The 16,491-nt window shown below is 38.2% G+C and overlaps 1 protein-coding gene across 3 annotated transcripts in view; it reads right to left on the bottom strand.

Moving 5' to 3' along the window:
* MYO16 (myosin XVI) overlaps positions 1 to 16,491 on the bottom strand; it is a 403,249-nt gene that overhangs the window by 39,414 nt on the left and 347,344 nt on the right. For all 3 annotated transcript variants that reach the window (XM_074859294.1, XM_074859293.1, XM_074859292.1), the window contains exons 30-32: positions 13,382 to 13,628; positions 11,242 to 11,549; positions 8,222 to 9,424 (exon numbers count right to left, since the gene is read on the bottom strand). In XM_074859294.1, the coding sequence (XP_074715395.1) occupies positions 8,222 to 9,424; positions 11,242 to 11,549; positions 13,382 to 13,628 (1,758 nt within the window). The remainder of the gene's footprint in view (positions 1 to 8,221; positions 9,425 to 11,241; positions 11,550 to 13,381; positions 13,629 to 16,491) is intronic.

Below are 16,491 nucleotides of genomic sequence, written 5' to 3' on the forward strand. Positions count from 1 at the left end.
AGAAATTATCCAGATAATGGCAGACTTACAGATGAGGAGAAGACTGCAGGTTAAGGTGGTATCTTTCAGGCTGTAAAACAGTTCATATATATTCTGCAAACAGGTATGGAGGGTACTTTCTCTAGACTCTTCTAACCCCTTTTTCTGCTGCAGTAATGCAAACCACACTTGTTTTGTCAAAAAAAACACCCAGCATGGGCTGGATGGCAACTGTATTGCCATCAGTTCTGTTTCCTCCTTTGTACTTTTCTGCATAGGGCATCTATGGCTAGCCAAGTATGGGCCTTTTTTTATGACTTGCATTAAACTCTTACTAGCAGTGCTTTGGCTTCCTCCCACTTTTCTGTACTACTGCAAGAGATTCAGATTGAGAGCTGCAAGTAGTCCATAGTGAATCAGAGAGTGATGACTCTCCTGTGTTTAGATATCTAATCTGAAAATTAGTCACAGAAAGTCACCCTCACTCCCTGGTAATTAAGGCAATTATATAAACAGATATTAATCTCTTTCTGAGAAGTGTTGTGAAGCTTAATTCATTAAAGTTTTAATGCTTTGAGAATTTTACTTGAAAGATGTTACAGAAGTCCAATGCCTCATGTAATCATTCCTCTAGCATTCACAGGTAAAAGATAAAAGGTGAAAACACAGCTTTCTGTATTACTCATGGTTTGTAAGTTGTTAGCTTTTGCCACAAAGAAAGTAAAACTATTACATGATGTCAATATAATGTAGGAATAATGAGATGCAGATATGAATATTATCTTTATTAAGATGCCTAAGAGGAAAAGCTGAGTGGCTCAGAGGATAAGGGACTGGGATTTCATCTCAGAAACCCCAGTGGGGATTTAATTTGCAGCCAGTGTTGAGATGTTAGCTGCACAATAGCTTGCTCTAATCTGCTGACAGAGGGAAATTATTTACTAGCTATCAGAGATACCTCCCTTTGACAGGACAAATACTTCCCATACATACACATTAAATCCTGTTATTTTCCAAGTTTGAGTCAATTTCAATAAAGAGTATCTGGCAAGTTTTAGTCTCAACTATGTACATCTAAATATCTGTATTATTTGTCAGTTGTATCTTCCTGTGACTTCCAGTGCTTAAACTGGAGAATGTGGAATAATCCACTGATATGTGAAGCTATCTGCCTTGGAAATACCACATTTAGGAAGTAGGTAAAGAAAGGATTCATGTTGATAATGGATGCCAAAGATATTGGGCAAACATTTGAACAGTGTCGCTATTTTGTTAACGATCTAATGTTTGCATGCCTTTTCTTTTACTATATAAGTTACTAAACTGTTTAGGAAAGGAATAGGCCACTGAAGCATGTATAGACTTGCATATACAGATAGATCTACTTGTATTGAAACACTAACAATAATTCACAAAACTTGGAAGTCTATATATTGGTGACCTACATAAAGGAAAGGTCTTCCTAATTTTATTTCTTAGGCATCTAAATCTGGGGTTGCAAGTTTGCATATTTTATTTTGCTCAGACACAGAAGTCAAGCATCCACACCAATCTTTTCTCAACAAGCAGGAAGGAGAGAAGGTATTCTGTCTTTATCTCAATGACGGTAAGGAAATTCATCCAGGTAAGGGAAAATCACATTTCCTTTGCTCCTTTCCCTTTAGAATCCACATGAATACTCACTCTGTCAATCTGAGCATAGATGATAGGCTGGGAATTATTCCATCTTTTGTTCTGGTGCTGAAACGATTTCCCTTTGTATGGAATAATTTAGTATCAATTGTACCAATCAAGAAATAACACTACAACGTAGGAATCTGAGTATCATTCATCCATGTTGAGGAAAAGAAAACTCTGTCCTTGTTCCACAAATACTTAATATGAAATGCTTAAACATGTAATTGTCTCTTCCTTATATAAGGAATGTCTTATATGTTGAATAGTTAGCAATATTTGTATATTCTGCTAGAGAATGTGGGTTTGTGATTAAGGCACTGAATTGGGTTTCATGAAATCTAGTTTCAAATCTAAGGTCCTGTCTAGAAATATCTGAATAGGAGCTCTGCACATGACCATTCAGTTTCTATCTGTCTTACAAACTAAAGATTCTACTTTTAGAAATCAGGGAGAATAGAAGAAAATTTTGTGTGAGTATTATCACTTATCTGCACTCAAGTCTCATTTTATATGGAGTAAAAGGAAATCCCTGTCTAACAATACAGCTGTAGCTTCAATGACAACTCTTTTCAACCTTGGAGAAATAATTTTACCTCAGCTCTCACCTGTTACAGTTTTGCTTATTTAAACTATAAGTTCTGTAGAGCAGAAAACTTCTCTTATTACATGTAAACTATTTTGCAAGAAATTGCATACTATATGATCCTGATCTTGCTTGAACCAGTAGATGCTACTGTTGTATAAAAAACATGGCCAGGCTAGGCGACCAGGCAATGAAAGTTGTTGCCATTTGAGTAATCTTTTTGTTGCCTTTATGAAAGAAGAGTGCTCTCAGTTCAGTTCACAATAAGTCTGCAACCCATCAGAAAACCACAAATCTGTTCTATTGTAATTCTGGACGATCATTTCCCAAGGAGAGGTCAGAAGCCAAAAGGACATCAGTGTTCTCTAGGCCTTGAAATTACTCCTCCAGGCAAGAGGGAGGCACGTCAGGGTATGTGTCTGTATTGCACTTTTATTGGCAAGGAGGCTTTTATCTCCAAGGCTGATGATCCCATACAGAAACTTATTGATTCCCACAGGTAACTATCCTTGACTTGAGAATAGACCACAATTTTACTTTCTGGTTTTAGTTGTTGGTTGTTGGCAGGTTATAACTTATGGAAATAAAGGAAATTGCACATTATGGAGTGCTGCTCTAGGCCATGTCTTCAATTTCAATAAATTTGTATTTTATTTTTTTTTTTACAATATCATCTCCTATAAAATACTACAAATGACAAAACGAAGAAAGGGAGGAGGCTTCCAGGAACTTAATATGCATTAGGCAGTAGGTGATAAAAAATCAGAGGGTAAGACATGGACAACTTCCAGTTTTACATAACAGAGTCCACTCTGCTGATTGCCATCTTATTACTTTGCATCGGAGGTTAAATAAAAAATATTTTTTTCCGGCTGTTACCCTAGAAATTAGCTGAACACATGAAGTACATGAAAAAAGGCAAATTGTAAAAACACACATATACATTCACCTGTATTTCTTTGTTCCTTTCAATCCATCTTCTCATCCTTGAACTGCTCGTGTGTAACCGCACTTAGTATACACTAGCTTCCTAGCTCATAAAATATTGATTCAGGTTTTTTATCGTATATCTTTCTTGAACTTTGATCTTTCATACTTAGTGCTGCCTTGATGAAATATTTAGAAGTACAACATTTTCCATGCAAAAAGTAAATTTAGAGTTTTTTTATGGTAGCCTCTGTTAATGCACTAGCTTCAACCCACAGGAGACCCAAGCTGAACTCTATCTTGATCACATTTAGTTGAAAACTGCGTTTGCAAGAGTCCTCCATCCCAAAGCAACATTTTTTTTTTAAGGTAAAGGTCAGTTTTGTGACTTGGTTGGAGTAGGCTTACCACATTTTCTCACCAGGTACATTGAGAGAGCCTTGAGAAGATACATCCAAAGACCTGACTTTAATAGTTACTTCCCAGCAGATAAAAATGTTATTATCTATATAATAAAACAAGGTCCCCAACTTAAAAAAAATCCTACAGAAACCAAAAGAACATTCTACATATATTTATAGGCATTGGATGTTATCAAGTAATTTTGCCAAAGCAAGCAAAACTACTGCAATATCTCCTTTACCAATTTGATCAAATTCATATACTCAGAATAACAAACAAGGCAGTCTCTTGAGGTTGAGAACTCATGAAGTCTCAGTTCATAGCTCATGGCTGATTGAATTTGGCATCTAGGAACATGCAAGGTCCAATAAAAGCTTTTTCAAGGTCTGGAGAACTCACAAGAGTTCTGTCCACCATGGTTTTCCTGATAGCTGGTAGGAGCCTTTCTCCTAGTATAAGTCTCTTGTCTCCACCTAGCAACTAACTTTCATGGAACTTACAAAAACTCGTTTTTATAGGTAGGAAAATGGACAATGAATAAGAAGATAAGCTATCCCATTCTCTACCATTTTGTTTTATATTTCAAAAAAAGGTGGCGGGATCAATAGCCTAACTGATGTGCATCTACACCAATGCACACAGCATGGGCAACACACAGGAGGCACTGGAAGCCACCGTGCAGCTGGAAAACTATGATATAGTTGCAATCAGGGAAACACGGTGGGATGACTCACACAACCGGAGTGCTGCAATGGATGGCTATAAAGTCTTCAGAATGGATAGGCAAGGAGAGGTGGTGGGTTAGCTCTGTATGTTAGGGAGTGTTTTGACTGTCTACAGCTTGACAATTGTGGTGAAAGGGTTGAGTGTTTATGGATACGAATCAGGGGAAAGGCCAACAAGGCAGATATCATGGTGGGAGTCTCTTACAGACCATCCAACCAGGATGAAAAGGCAGATGAAATATTCTATATTCTATATTCTATGAGCAGCTGGGAAAAGTCTCACAATTGCTAGACCTTGTTCTCGTGGAGGACTTCAATTTACCAGATGTCTGCTGGAAATACAATACAGCAGAGAGAAAACAGTCTAGGAGGTTCCTGGAGTGTGTGGAAAATAACTTCCTGACACAGCTGGTGAGGGAGACAACTAGGGAAGGTGCCTTGCTGGGCCTGTTTGCGAACAGAAAAGGACTTGGGGTGATGTGATGGTCTTGGGCATAGCAATCATGAAATGATAGAGTTTTCAGTTTTCAGAGAAGTAAGTAGAACTGCTACCCTGGATTTCCAGAGGGCAGACTTAGGCCTGTTTAGGAACCTGATTGACAGAGTCCCTTGGGAGGCAGTGCTGAAGGGCAAAGGAGTCCAGGAAGGCTGGACATTCTTCAAGAAGGAAATATTAAAGGCACAGGAGCAGGCTGTCCCTTGTGTGGCAAAAGAGGAGCTGTTGGGGAAGAAGATGAGCTTGGCTGAACAGAGACCTTTGGCTGGAACTCAGGAAAAAGGAGAGCTTATGACCTTTGAAAGAAGGGGCAGGCCACTCAGGAGAACTAGAAGGATGTCATGAGGTTATGTAGAGAAAAAATTAGAAGAGCCAAAGCCCAGCTAGAACTTAATCTGGCTACTGCTGTAAAAGACAATAAAAAATATTTCTATAAATATATTAACAACAAAAGGAGGGCAAAGGAGAATCTTCATCCTGTATTGCAGGTGGGGGGAAACATAGTGGCAAAGGCTGAGGAAAAGGCTGAGGTACTCAATGCCTTCTTTGCCTCAGTCTTTAATAGTAGGACCAGTTGTTCTTGGGGTAGCCAGCCCACTGAGCTGGAAGACGGGGACAGGGAACAGAATGAAGCCTCCATAATCCAAGGGGAAAAGATTAGTGACCTGCTACACTACTTAGACATACACAAGTCCATGGGGCCAAATGAGATCCACTCAAGGGTACTGAGGGAACTGGCTTAAGTACTCACCAAGTCACTTTAATTTATCAGCAGTCCTGGCAAACCGGGGACGTCCCAGTTGACTGGAGGTTAACAAATGTGATTTCCATCTACCAGAAGGGCTGGAAGGAGCATCCAGGGAACTACAGGTCTGTCAGACTAACCTTCGTGCTGGGGAAGGTTATGGAGCAGATCATCACACAGGACAACTAGGTGATCAGGCCCAGTCAGCATGGGTTTATGAAAGCCAGGTCCTGCTTTACTAATCTGATCTCCTTCTATGACAAGGTGACCTGCTTAGTAGACAAGGGAAAGGCTGTGGATGTTGTTTACCTGGACTTTAGTAAAGCCTTTGACACCATTTCCCACAGCATTCTCCTGGAGAAACTGTCTGCTCATGACTTGGATAGGCGTACTCTTTTCTGGGTAAAAAACTGGCTGGATGGCCCAAAGAGTTGTGAATGGAGTTAAACCTAGCTGGCAGCTGGTCACAACTGTTGTTCCCCAGGGCTCAGTATTGGGACCACTCCTGTTTAATATCTTTATCAATGATCTAGACGAGGGGATCAAGTGCACTCTCAGTAAGTTTGCAGATGACACCAAGCTGAGCAGGAGTGTTGATCTGCTTGAGGGTAGGAAGGCTCTACAGACGGATTTGGACAGACTGGATCGATGGGCTGAGGCCAAGTGTATGAGGTTCAACAAAGCTCAGTGCTGGGTTCTGCACTTGGGTCACAACAACTCCATGCAACGCTACAGGCTTGGGGAAGAGTGGCTGGAAATCTGCCTGGTGGAAAAGGACCTGGGGGTGTTGGTCGACAGCCAGGTGACCACAAAGGCCAATAGCATCCTGGTTTGTATCAGAAATAGTGTGCCCAGCAGGATTAGGGAAGTGATCTTACCCCTGTACTCGGCACTGGTGAGGCCGCACCTCTAACACGGGGTTCAGTTTTGGACCCCTCACTACAAGAAAGACATTGAGGTGCTGGAGCATGTCCAAAGAAGGGCAACGAAGCTGGTGAAGGGTCTAGAGCACAAGTCTTATGAGGAGCAGCTGAAGGAACTGGGGTTGTTTAGTCTGGAGAAAAGAAGGCTCAGAGGAGACCTTATCACTCTCTACAACTGCCTGAAAGGAGGTTACAGTGAGGTGGGGTTGGTCTCTTTTCCCAAGTAACAAGTGATAGGACTAGAGGAAATGGCCTCAAATTGTGCCGGGGAGGGTTAGATTGGATATTAGGAAAAAATTCTTCACTGAAGGGTTATCAAGCATTGGAACAGGCTGCCCAGGGATGTGGTTGAGTTATCATCCCTGGAGGTATTTAAAAGACATGTAGATGTGGTGCTTAGGGACATGGTTTAGTGGTGGACTTGGCAGTGTTAGGTTTACAGTTGCACACAATGATCTTAAAGGTCTTTTCCAACCTAAATGATTCTATGATTCTATATTGCCTATTTTGAATATTCCGCACAGAGCTCTTGATTAAGGAAAGCTGTTTGGACAGACAGAAGTGAAGAAGCAGAGGAAAAAGACTGGAGATTTTCTCACTTTTAATTTTAAAATCACAAAATTTTGTGTTTGTGTGATGCTACTAGGGAGAGAAGTTTCTTTATACAGTGCACCAACTATTTTCAGCAGGAGACTTCTTTTTTTAAATCAGAAAACTAATGTGAAGACTGGAGTCAGTGTTGTAATTGATATGCAGAACTGGGATTTACTTCAACTTTAATCACTTAGAAGTTACAACTCTACTAGTTTAGTCATGTAGGTTTTCCTCATACCAAATGGAGAAAGATATATGGAAGGAATTAAACTCTGTGAATGACTGTCTCTTCATAGCCTAAGGATTTTATGCATACATATCGAGCTTTTAGATGGACAAAGTTAGGTCGGAAGCAACTCACTCTTACAGAGCAACCTACTGAATCTGTTAATACCAGGACGAATTTTCAGTATTCATAAGATCCACAGATTTGTTCCAGTAACAACATTAAACCCTTTATTACCTGGACAAAGCAAATAATTAAGTGATAATGTCTGAAGATTGTGGTCTCAAAAAACTTCAGCAAAATGGCAAGCTTAGCTTCTTTTTATAATTGGCATTTGCACTAGATACAAAAGATGTTCTCCAGATGCCAGAAAGCCAGGATATCAAGTAATCACTGGGTATATACATAAGTGTATGTAAATGACAGGAAAGGTAGGAAGAAAAGGACAGAAATGGGAAATATAGTTTGCTGCATGACTCTCTGTCTCAGATTTATTTAGGAAAATAATAATGGCTGTATCATCAAATTCAGAGTTTGATGGAAAGGAAATAATGAAACCTTAAAAGAAAGTCTTCAAATTAAATACATGCTATCTACCAGATGCCTAGACATATATTTCATTCAAAGTATTTCTATAGATTGATACTATAAACTCATTTTCATATGATGTAACATCTGTGTTTATTTTACTGAGACTGCTGGAATGATAAAAATAATCCATTTAAATTTGTGTCATACAAACATTGTGGTAAAAGAAAAGTTGACATCTCAGAGAAAACCTGAAGATCTATCATTTTTATATGCAATGCATTTTCTATATGTGTTTCTTATGACTCTTTTTGTTTTGTATTTGTACTTGTATTTTTGTATTTTGTAGTTTTGTATTTTGTATCAGCTTCCAATGTAAGAAAGTTTTGGTGTAGAAACACAGAAATCTGTCTTACCTTCTGGCTCCCTGATCTTACGTCCTGCTGCAGATTTTCGTAGCACGCTCCGTCCTGAGTTGAACAAGCTAGTTAACTCATCAAGGGGACTGGTCAACGACCTTGAGTTTGTAGGACTGTATGGAAATGAAGATGATGAATTTGAGTTCAATTTCCTGTGATCTGCTCTTGCCACCTTTGGGGAGTAAGGCAGTTTGGAGAATGGAGAAGATGAGCATCCAATTTGAGCAGGATTTGGTCTCTGAGGTACTTTTGACAGATCTGAGTTTGTACTTGTTTTCCCTGTATTAATCAGAAAACTAGCACAAGTCTCTGGAGGAAATGCAAAATGTGTAGAAGCCCGGTAGGAAATAGGAGGTGGTACTGGAGGAGGAGGTGGTGGGAGAGGAGGAGGTGGTGTGGAAGGAGGAGTCACTTTGCTGGAAACATTGAATACAACCAAGCCTGGAGATGCTGGTCTTTCATTCTCTCCTTTCTGGCTTTTGGAATACTGTGGTGATAATGGACTTGAGCCTTCTGACTGCACAGGGTATTTTAGGTTGGTTTCCAAGACGGGAAGCTTTTTGACTTCTAGCGGTGTTAGAGGTGATTCATCAGAAGCAGGTGAACATGTGACAGGGGTTGGAGGAAATACAAGAAGTGGTGGCCTATGGGGGAGCAAGTTAGGGAAAGGGGCTGGAATGTCACAGGGGTCTTTATAGATCAAAGCTGCATGACTGTTTCCATCCAATGTTCCATCTTCAATGTTAACACTCTTTTTGTTTTCAAACAATAGAGGAGGTGATCCAGTCACTACTGGAATTATTCCATTACCATTGCTTCCTTCTTCTGGTAGAAAATACTTCATTTCTTCATATACAGACTCTCCTTGTTCTGGACTTTCTGCTTCAGCAGAATTGCTTTTCATTGCATTCCCTACCATTTCAATATAGACAGGCTCATTTTCTTCTTCTTCTTGTGACATATAGAGATTCAACACGCCATGTTGTGGCCCATCAGAAGCAGCTGCTTTCTGTACTGTCACAGTGTCATAACCACCTGGTTTAGCTACTGTGCTTGCCTGTTTCACATCTCCGGGCTTTTGGCCAGGTATTTCTTCATAAGAGCCACTAAGTTTCGTATTGGGACTTCGTTTTGGTTTTCTGGGAGGTATTTTCTTCATGGTACTATAATCATCACTGTGTGGCCTTGGACGGGTCAGTACTAGAAAAGTGAAAAAGGTCTGTGTTATTAACAGATCATTTTTTTCTTACACAGGTCTAGTACTTTAAGGCGTCAAATATTGCCCTTAGAGTTTTACAATGAGCAACAGTCACAAAGACAGGGATTCAATCAAAAGTATAAATATATCAGGGAATGAAATACAGAACTTTCAGCTTCCAAACCACAAGCCTTTGCTACCTGGGCATATAATCTGTTTTGGTAATCTCTACTGCCATTAAAAGATGCAAACTAACACCTGAGGAGATATCTTTTGAATCCAAATGCTCACTGGAAGATCTGTAACACATGGAAATATGTGCTTGTTATTCCTTTGCCCCAAGGGAAAGGGGCATGCTTTTAACTAGGAGTTTCAGCATGGTGCTACTCTAATACACATGTTATTGCCAGTAACTGAAGTATCCCCCTTTTATGTGATATCTATAAAACTCTAATTATAGACAGATATTATGCCTATGTCATCTTCTTTTGTACTGCGGGTGTGGAAATAATTTATAAAGTTAGGGAATCCCATAGCCTAAGGGCAATTAACTAAAAACACCCCTAAACTAGATGTCTTTTCACAGCCTCCAGGCATGTATGGAGTGGAGAGACTAGATACCTCGGTGACTGGTCTTTTAAGATCAAAATTTTGTGGTGTAAATCAGAGCTGGTTTTGGACAAAGACTCAGGAAACTGATATAATTCTTGGAAAATTAGTACACAGCAGGGAAACCGGTCCTATCGTTTCATACATATGAGAAGAACTCCAAAGTAGTTGTGTGAGTGTATACAAGCTTTAGTGTTAAGGCCACACATACATATATACCTTGTCATTCTTTCAAAAACCTCTGCTGAAGCTTTTTGTTTAAATCAATCATCTCTTGCAGAGCTGGGCGCAGAAAGCCAAAACCACCACAAAGCTCCTTAAACCATAGTAGTTTAAAAGTATATTGGACACAGTTCATTTCTCTTTACACAGAGCCTGAACGAGCAAGGAAGTGGTTAAGAAAAATGAACTTGCATCTAATGAACTGGACATGAGAACGGAATTTATTTTGCAAGAGGGAGCTGCAAAGGTTTCCATCCATTGTATGGAGGATTAGAGAATGGTTATACATAGCTTTAAATGCAACCTGAAGGATCTTCCCTGATAAGCCTAGAGGATCCTTTACACAAAGCATGACAAGTCAGGCTTATCAAGCAAAAGCAGAATGCATTCCTTTCCTTCATCTTCTACTCATTCATTTCAAGGGGGAAGGAGAATAGAACAATCAAACTCAAAACCATTCTATATGCGCTATAATGCATTGAGACACTTTGGGACTTTCATAGCACTTTCTTTCCAAAGAAAAAATTCACTGTAAGCAAGTTATGGCACAAACACAAACCACTGAATACATAAGTTATTCATGTGAACATAGAGAAAAAGTAGGAGAAAGTTTAATGTTTGACTTGGTGAAATTCAGGATTCGAGCATTCTGTTTTAGTGATGCAAGATATTCTAACATACAGTTTGAAAAGTGAAATAAAATGGTCAGTGGGGTAGAATAGCTCAAATTGACAGATCATTTGTCTCTAGAGGGAGTTCTGCAAATAGGTTTTGGTTGTTGACAAACTAGGCAGTTACAACACATGAGTATTATTTGCTGATTGGGAAACAAATGACAAATTGACTAATTTTATTTACTGCCACTGAAATATTTCAGGAAAGCAGGACTTTTCAAAGGTGCTTGACTGTGTTTAAAAGGATCAAAGTGAAAAAATTAAATCAATAATGTAGAGTAACATTTGCGACCGCTTCTCCCTTTCTGTCTAACCTTCATTAGCGGTTTCCTTAGAAGCTGCCGACAAGCAAGCACTAACAGCCTCGTACGAAGCGCTCAGTCGTGTGTTGGGGTCCCTCTTCGGTTTGGGAGGAGGTTGTTTCCTTGGTGATGGCAGGCTATTGCTATCATCCATGCTGAACACAGAGTGCAGGGAGGGGGATCTGATGGATGACCCAGCCGCAGAATGTACCAAGCCATCCACTGCCATGGGGACAGGGACAGAGCTGGAATGAAAGTGCTTAGGCGTTCGACAGCCGGCAAAGCTGTCCTCAGAGACCTTCCCACCCTTGTCTTCAGCTCTGAAAACACAGAAAAGAGGCCCAGATGCATTATTCAGGCGATAACAATGAACCTGCTCATGCAAACATAACAACAGCTTTTTGGTAAACAATCTCACAACTCCCCTGCTGTGTTGAGGGGATGTGTGTAGTAATCTTCTGACAAACAAATCCAGATCAAGCTGCTAGCTTTCTTCCATTTCCTGTTTCATGATAAATCAGGACACCGGCCCTTTTTCACACAAATGCAGCTTCCTTAAGCAGTTTCATATTGTTGATCAGACATTCACTGAATGAATTGTTCACACTTTGATTGTTACACACAATCAAAAGCTGGGTTTTCAATCTGAATGATAATTTCTGGGAAATCCATTTTAATAGAAAGTTACTGAGGCAGCAAATGCTGAGCCTTTATCATTATTTTCTGAAAAGACAACTATAAATTCTATTTAGATAATGCAAATCTTTAAAATATTAGATGACCTTTTCAACTGGCTGCTTGAAAATTCAACCCAGATATCTATGGATCTTCCTGTTTAAGCTTAATTATTAGCTATAATTTTAATAATATTAATTATGACATCATTTAGTTATTTGAATTGCAGTTTTGGAGTTTTACTTCTATCCAACTTTTTCCTTTTTTTTTTTCTATTACAATGCGTATTGAGGAATGATGTTTATCAGCTGCTTCCAATAAATTGATTTTTAACAAAAATTCTTCTAACACTTTATTCCTGAAAAAATCAAAACATTGAAAACCTTTTAACTTAGAGTGGTAATGTATTAGAAAGAAGATGTCTATACTTCCATTTTACAAACAAATCCCTGAGCATTTGTTTTTTTAAAATGTATTTCTGCATGGCAAATCACCAGCAGAGCTGGAATTCATGCACAGGATATAGCCAGCTGCCCATGTAGTAAATGAAATAGCTAAAGATGAAAGCATGGTGCTCAGTGGATAATTTGTTTTCACTGTAATGTTTAATTACAGTCTTTCCTACAAAGGCATTTCCTCCAATATGTAATCACTGGGATATTTGAAGCTAATTAAGCAGATGCACTGCCATTTTCACTTTAATAAAAGTCACTGACAAAAGCAATGAAAGCAAAGAGAATTGTTCTGGATGAAAATTAAGTTCCTATGGAAAAATAAACATTTATATGTCCAGCAAGTTATAGACACATTCCTGCTATGGACACATACCTATTAACTGCAAATGCTACCTCTGCCCATTCAGCTGTCTGAGAGAAAAGAGATCAGGGACCCAGTTCCTAGAGAAAGGATCTCCAGCATTTACGTTTTGTAAAATAGGTATTCCTGAAAACTCAGATAGGAGTTAAAAAAACCCCACATTTGCCTATTTTTAAATAACAGGAATTCTCCTTACAAATCAATCCACCTAGTTCAATAAGTAATCAGGATTTCTTAGTCTGGACTTTATTGTATTTTAATGCCTTCCTGTTTTCCAGCATCTTGGAAATTTCCCAACGTTGGAATTTTAACTTAGAGGAATTTTTCTTTTGTTCTTTTGGTTTGATGAAAGTTCAACTATAATCTGTTTATTGTAGAATTAAAAAATATTTATGTAAAAAATAAGTGCCTCAGAGACTTGAATAAGTTCCTATAAAGCTTAGTGTCCCCTGAATAGGATACTAGGGGTGTCCTTAAGTTTCTAGACTTAATTACCTGATATACAGAAAAAATTAAGGCACAACACTGATTCAGGCTGAGTATATATTGATAATCCTCTTGTAATTCCTCAGTAATTTCTATGACTTCCTAAGCAGGGAAGGAAATCACTAAAACTGAAGAAATACTTTAATTCTTCACAGTAGATGTTTTCTCATCTTACCTTTTGTGGCCTTCTTCGGGTCTGTTTCTAGCCTCTAACTTTTCCCTGTGATAAGCAGCATTCATCTCATTGCGGAGCCGGTCATTTTCCCGAGCAATGTCAGAAGCATTTTGAATGACCAAGGCATCATATGTTTTCAATCCCATATCCTCAGCGTTCTGCAAGAAGCTTTTGATTGAGGTGACCTCTTGCTGTTTGATGCTCATCTTCTGTAGCAAGCGCTGGCGAGCTAGAAATCCTCTTACAACTACCATAACAGAAGAAGAAAATATGGAGCAATGAAAGACAACTAATTAATTGGTGAATAACTTAATATTACTGTGTCTTCAGTTGTAAATATGAGCGAATCAAATTCAGTCAATGTCTTATACAAAGAACAAAAGAAATGAGCTGGCATATAAATAATATACTAAAATGGAACTCTCTGTTTTCTACTGCCAGTGCTTAAAACAAAGAATCAACAGTAAATTAATTCATAAATTTGAGCTATTACAACTCAAAGTGTTTACTTTCACTGAATGTTACTTTTTATGACATTACAACCGGAAACTTAGATGCTACAGATTGTGAAAGCATGCATTTACATTACAAAGGTCAAAAGATCGTTTGTTTCAAAATAAAACCCTGAATAAATGGTTGTGCATTCAGTGCAGTGCCAATTAAATGATTGTTTGATTTTGGTCAGCTTTAAAAAATGCTTTAAATATTTCAGTGTACCTAAAAAATTCAAAATCAAAACCGACACAAGATTTCTTAGTTTGACTTGAAGACCTTTTGTTGCTCATTTCCTTTCAGCAAAAACAATTAATCTAATGCAAATTTCTCAAATGTATCTATCACATCATGTCTGCATTTTTCAGTTTAAAATTTTCATCTGCACTGCATCAGCTTTATGTTATCTATTAGGCCTATTTTTCACACTCTCTGTCAGCCTTATGTTGGGAGAAGATTTTGGTGTATCTCCTGTAATAGCTTTCTGTACTACTTTCCTCAGTATGTACATTCATTACAACACATTCTACCCAACCTAAATACCACCTAGTCCCCTGAATTTTCAGAATTACCGGCTGATCAGAAACACAAGGCACAGGGACCTCAGTGGCCATGATGAATTTGGCACCAATTCAATCACTCCACCTGCAACAGGCTGTATTAGTATTCTCCAAGTGTATGTTTTGGCTTCGAAGGAAGAAATATGCTAACTAAAGGTGCTTTATTTGTGTGGGGTTTTTTTGAGTTCCACAAGATCCTGATTTTTTCCAGATCTAGAATCCCTGTTGTGTACCTCACAGGAAAGAACCTGAATTATTCACCTGTTGCCTGAAACATTTTTGATTTTCAGTACATCATCTTACATGAACCAAAACCAGATCAACCTTCATCATTGCTTATTATGGTTACTCTCATTCTGGTCAACTGAAAGTTTTTTATACGTGAAGTCAGCAGGCAATAGCCTGTATAAGATGTTTGGGGGAAAATACTGAAAATGTTAATATTAAGATTGTAAGATTAAAAATACTAAAATGCATTAGGCCTTTTTAACAATGCAATTAAATTTCAGTCTTAGGAACTGCAGAATAACATTAAATGACAGAGTCAAGCTGAATTAATCCAAAGGAAAAATGTAAACACAGAAAGATACAACTAGTCTTCTGTGAATCTAAAATGTTATTGAATAAAATAAACAGCTAAACCAGAAGGCAATGTAAGGCATTTTCTATCACCTTCTATGTCCTTGTTTAGATATTTAAAATAAGATTTTTTTTCTGAGAGATACTCAGTGCCCAGCTGACGAAATTGAAGAAAGGTTAACGTTAACATACTAATACTGCTCCTATTCACCAGATTTGGAAACATTCAAGTTCAGGTACTTTGAGATTATTTATAATGGACAACTTTGAAGGTTTACATTTTTATAATTGCAGACAGCCATGCCATTTTCCATCCCTCTAGTTACATTCTATAAAATCTGACTTCTTTAAAACCTGAAACATTAATGCACTTACCCAATTTAGTTGAAAAGGAAATTAATAGTACAGTTATTTATTGACAGTTTTATGAGACTATTCACATTGGATATACATGTTATTGAGTCTGAATCCATAATGTTGTGGTTGCAAAGGTAATGAACACATGCATACAACATTATCAGAGTTCACTGCTCACAAATATGAAAAATTCGAAAGAGCTTAATAATCAAAAATTGCTCCTTCACTTCTAGTATTTTCTTTAAACTTATCTGCTGCAGAGCAGATAGGGTATTTGACAAATGGTCAAGCATCAAATCCTGGATGACTGGAAAAAAGCCTGTTTTTTAAAGTAACATTTTTACAAGTGTGTGTGTGTGTGTGTGTGTGTGTGTACACATGTGTACTTTTACCTTGACAAAAAAAAAAGGGTAACACCACTAAGGTTGGTTAGAAAAAGGAAATACAGAGGTCAATCCTCTGGTAGGATTGTTAGCAGGCATGAACGACGCAGAGTAACCTGCTAGGATGGTCCAGTAAAACAATATCCAGTACAGCTAGCTGTAGCATTTAGCTACTGTACAGCTACTCTGAACTATGAACTTTCATCAAAATTGAGATGTTATGAAGAAACATTCAACAAAGTTTTGTCAGGAAGGGTTGTCAGACAGACATCCCTCTTTTCTTTTGCACGCTTTTTCATAAACAGAGTAACTCAGGTTTTCATTAGAAGATGGACATTTCACCACATTTCTTTCTCTATGAGAACATTTGAAAGATTTTGTCTTCGGTTCAACACAGAACAAACCCCAATTTCACAACCTCAAAAACTGCTGTGAAATGAAATTGTCATCTCCTAGACCTTTACTGTTCAGCTTCATCGACTACTGTATGGGTACTAAGATTGTCTTCTGAACTTGCTCCTCATTTATGTAGATGTACAATAATTCTCACTTATGCAAATTAAAATGATTGAGGTTAGCACCCAGAGGGCTGAAAAATACCTACTTCTTTACAGTTCATCTAAGGATAAGGATCAGAATAATCAAAATTCAAGTAGACCATGGATCTAAGCTATGTGAGAAATGTATTAACTATTGTGTATACAATGTATTAAAGGTAATTCCTAATCTACATGAACTC

Source organism: Strix uralensis, chromosome 2 (genome assembly GCF_047716275.1).
Source record: "Strix uralensis isolate ZFMK-TIS-50842 chromosome 2, bStrUra1, whole genome shotgun sequence".
Taxonomy (NCBI): Eukaryota; Metazoa; Chordata; class Aves; order Strigiformes; family Strigidae; genus Strix; species Strix uralensis.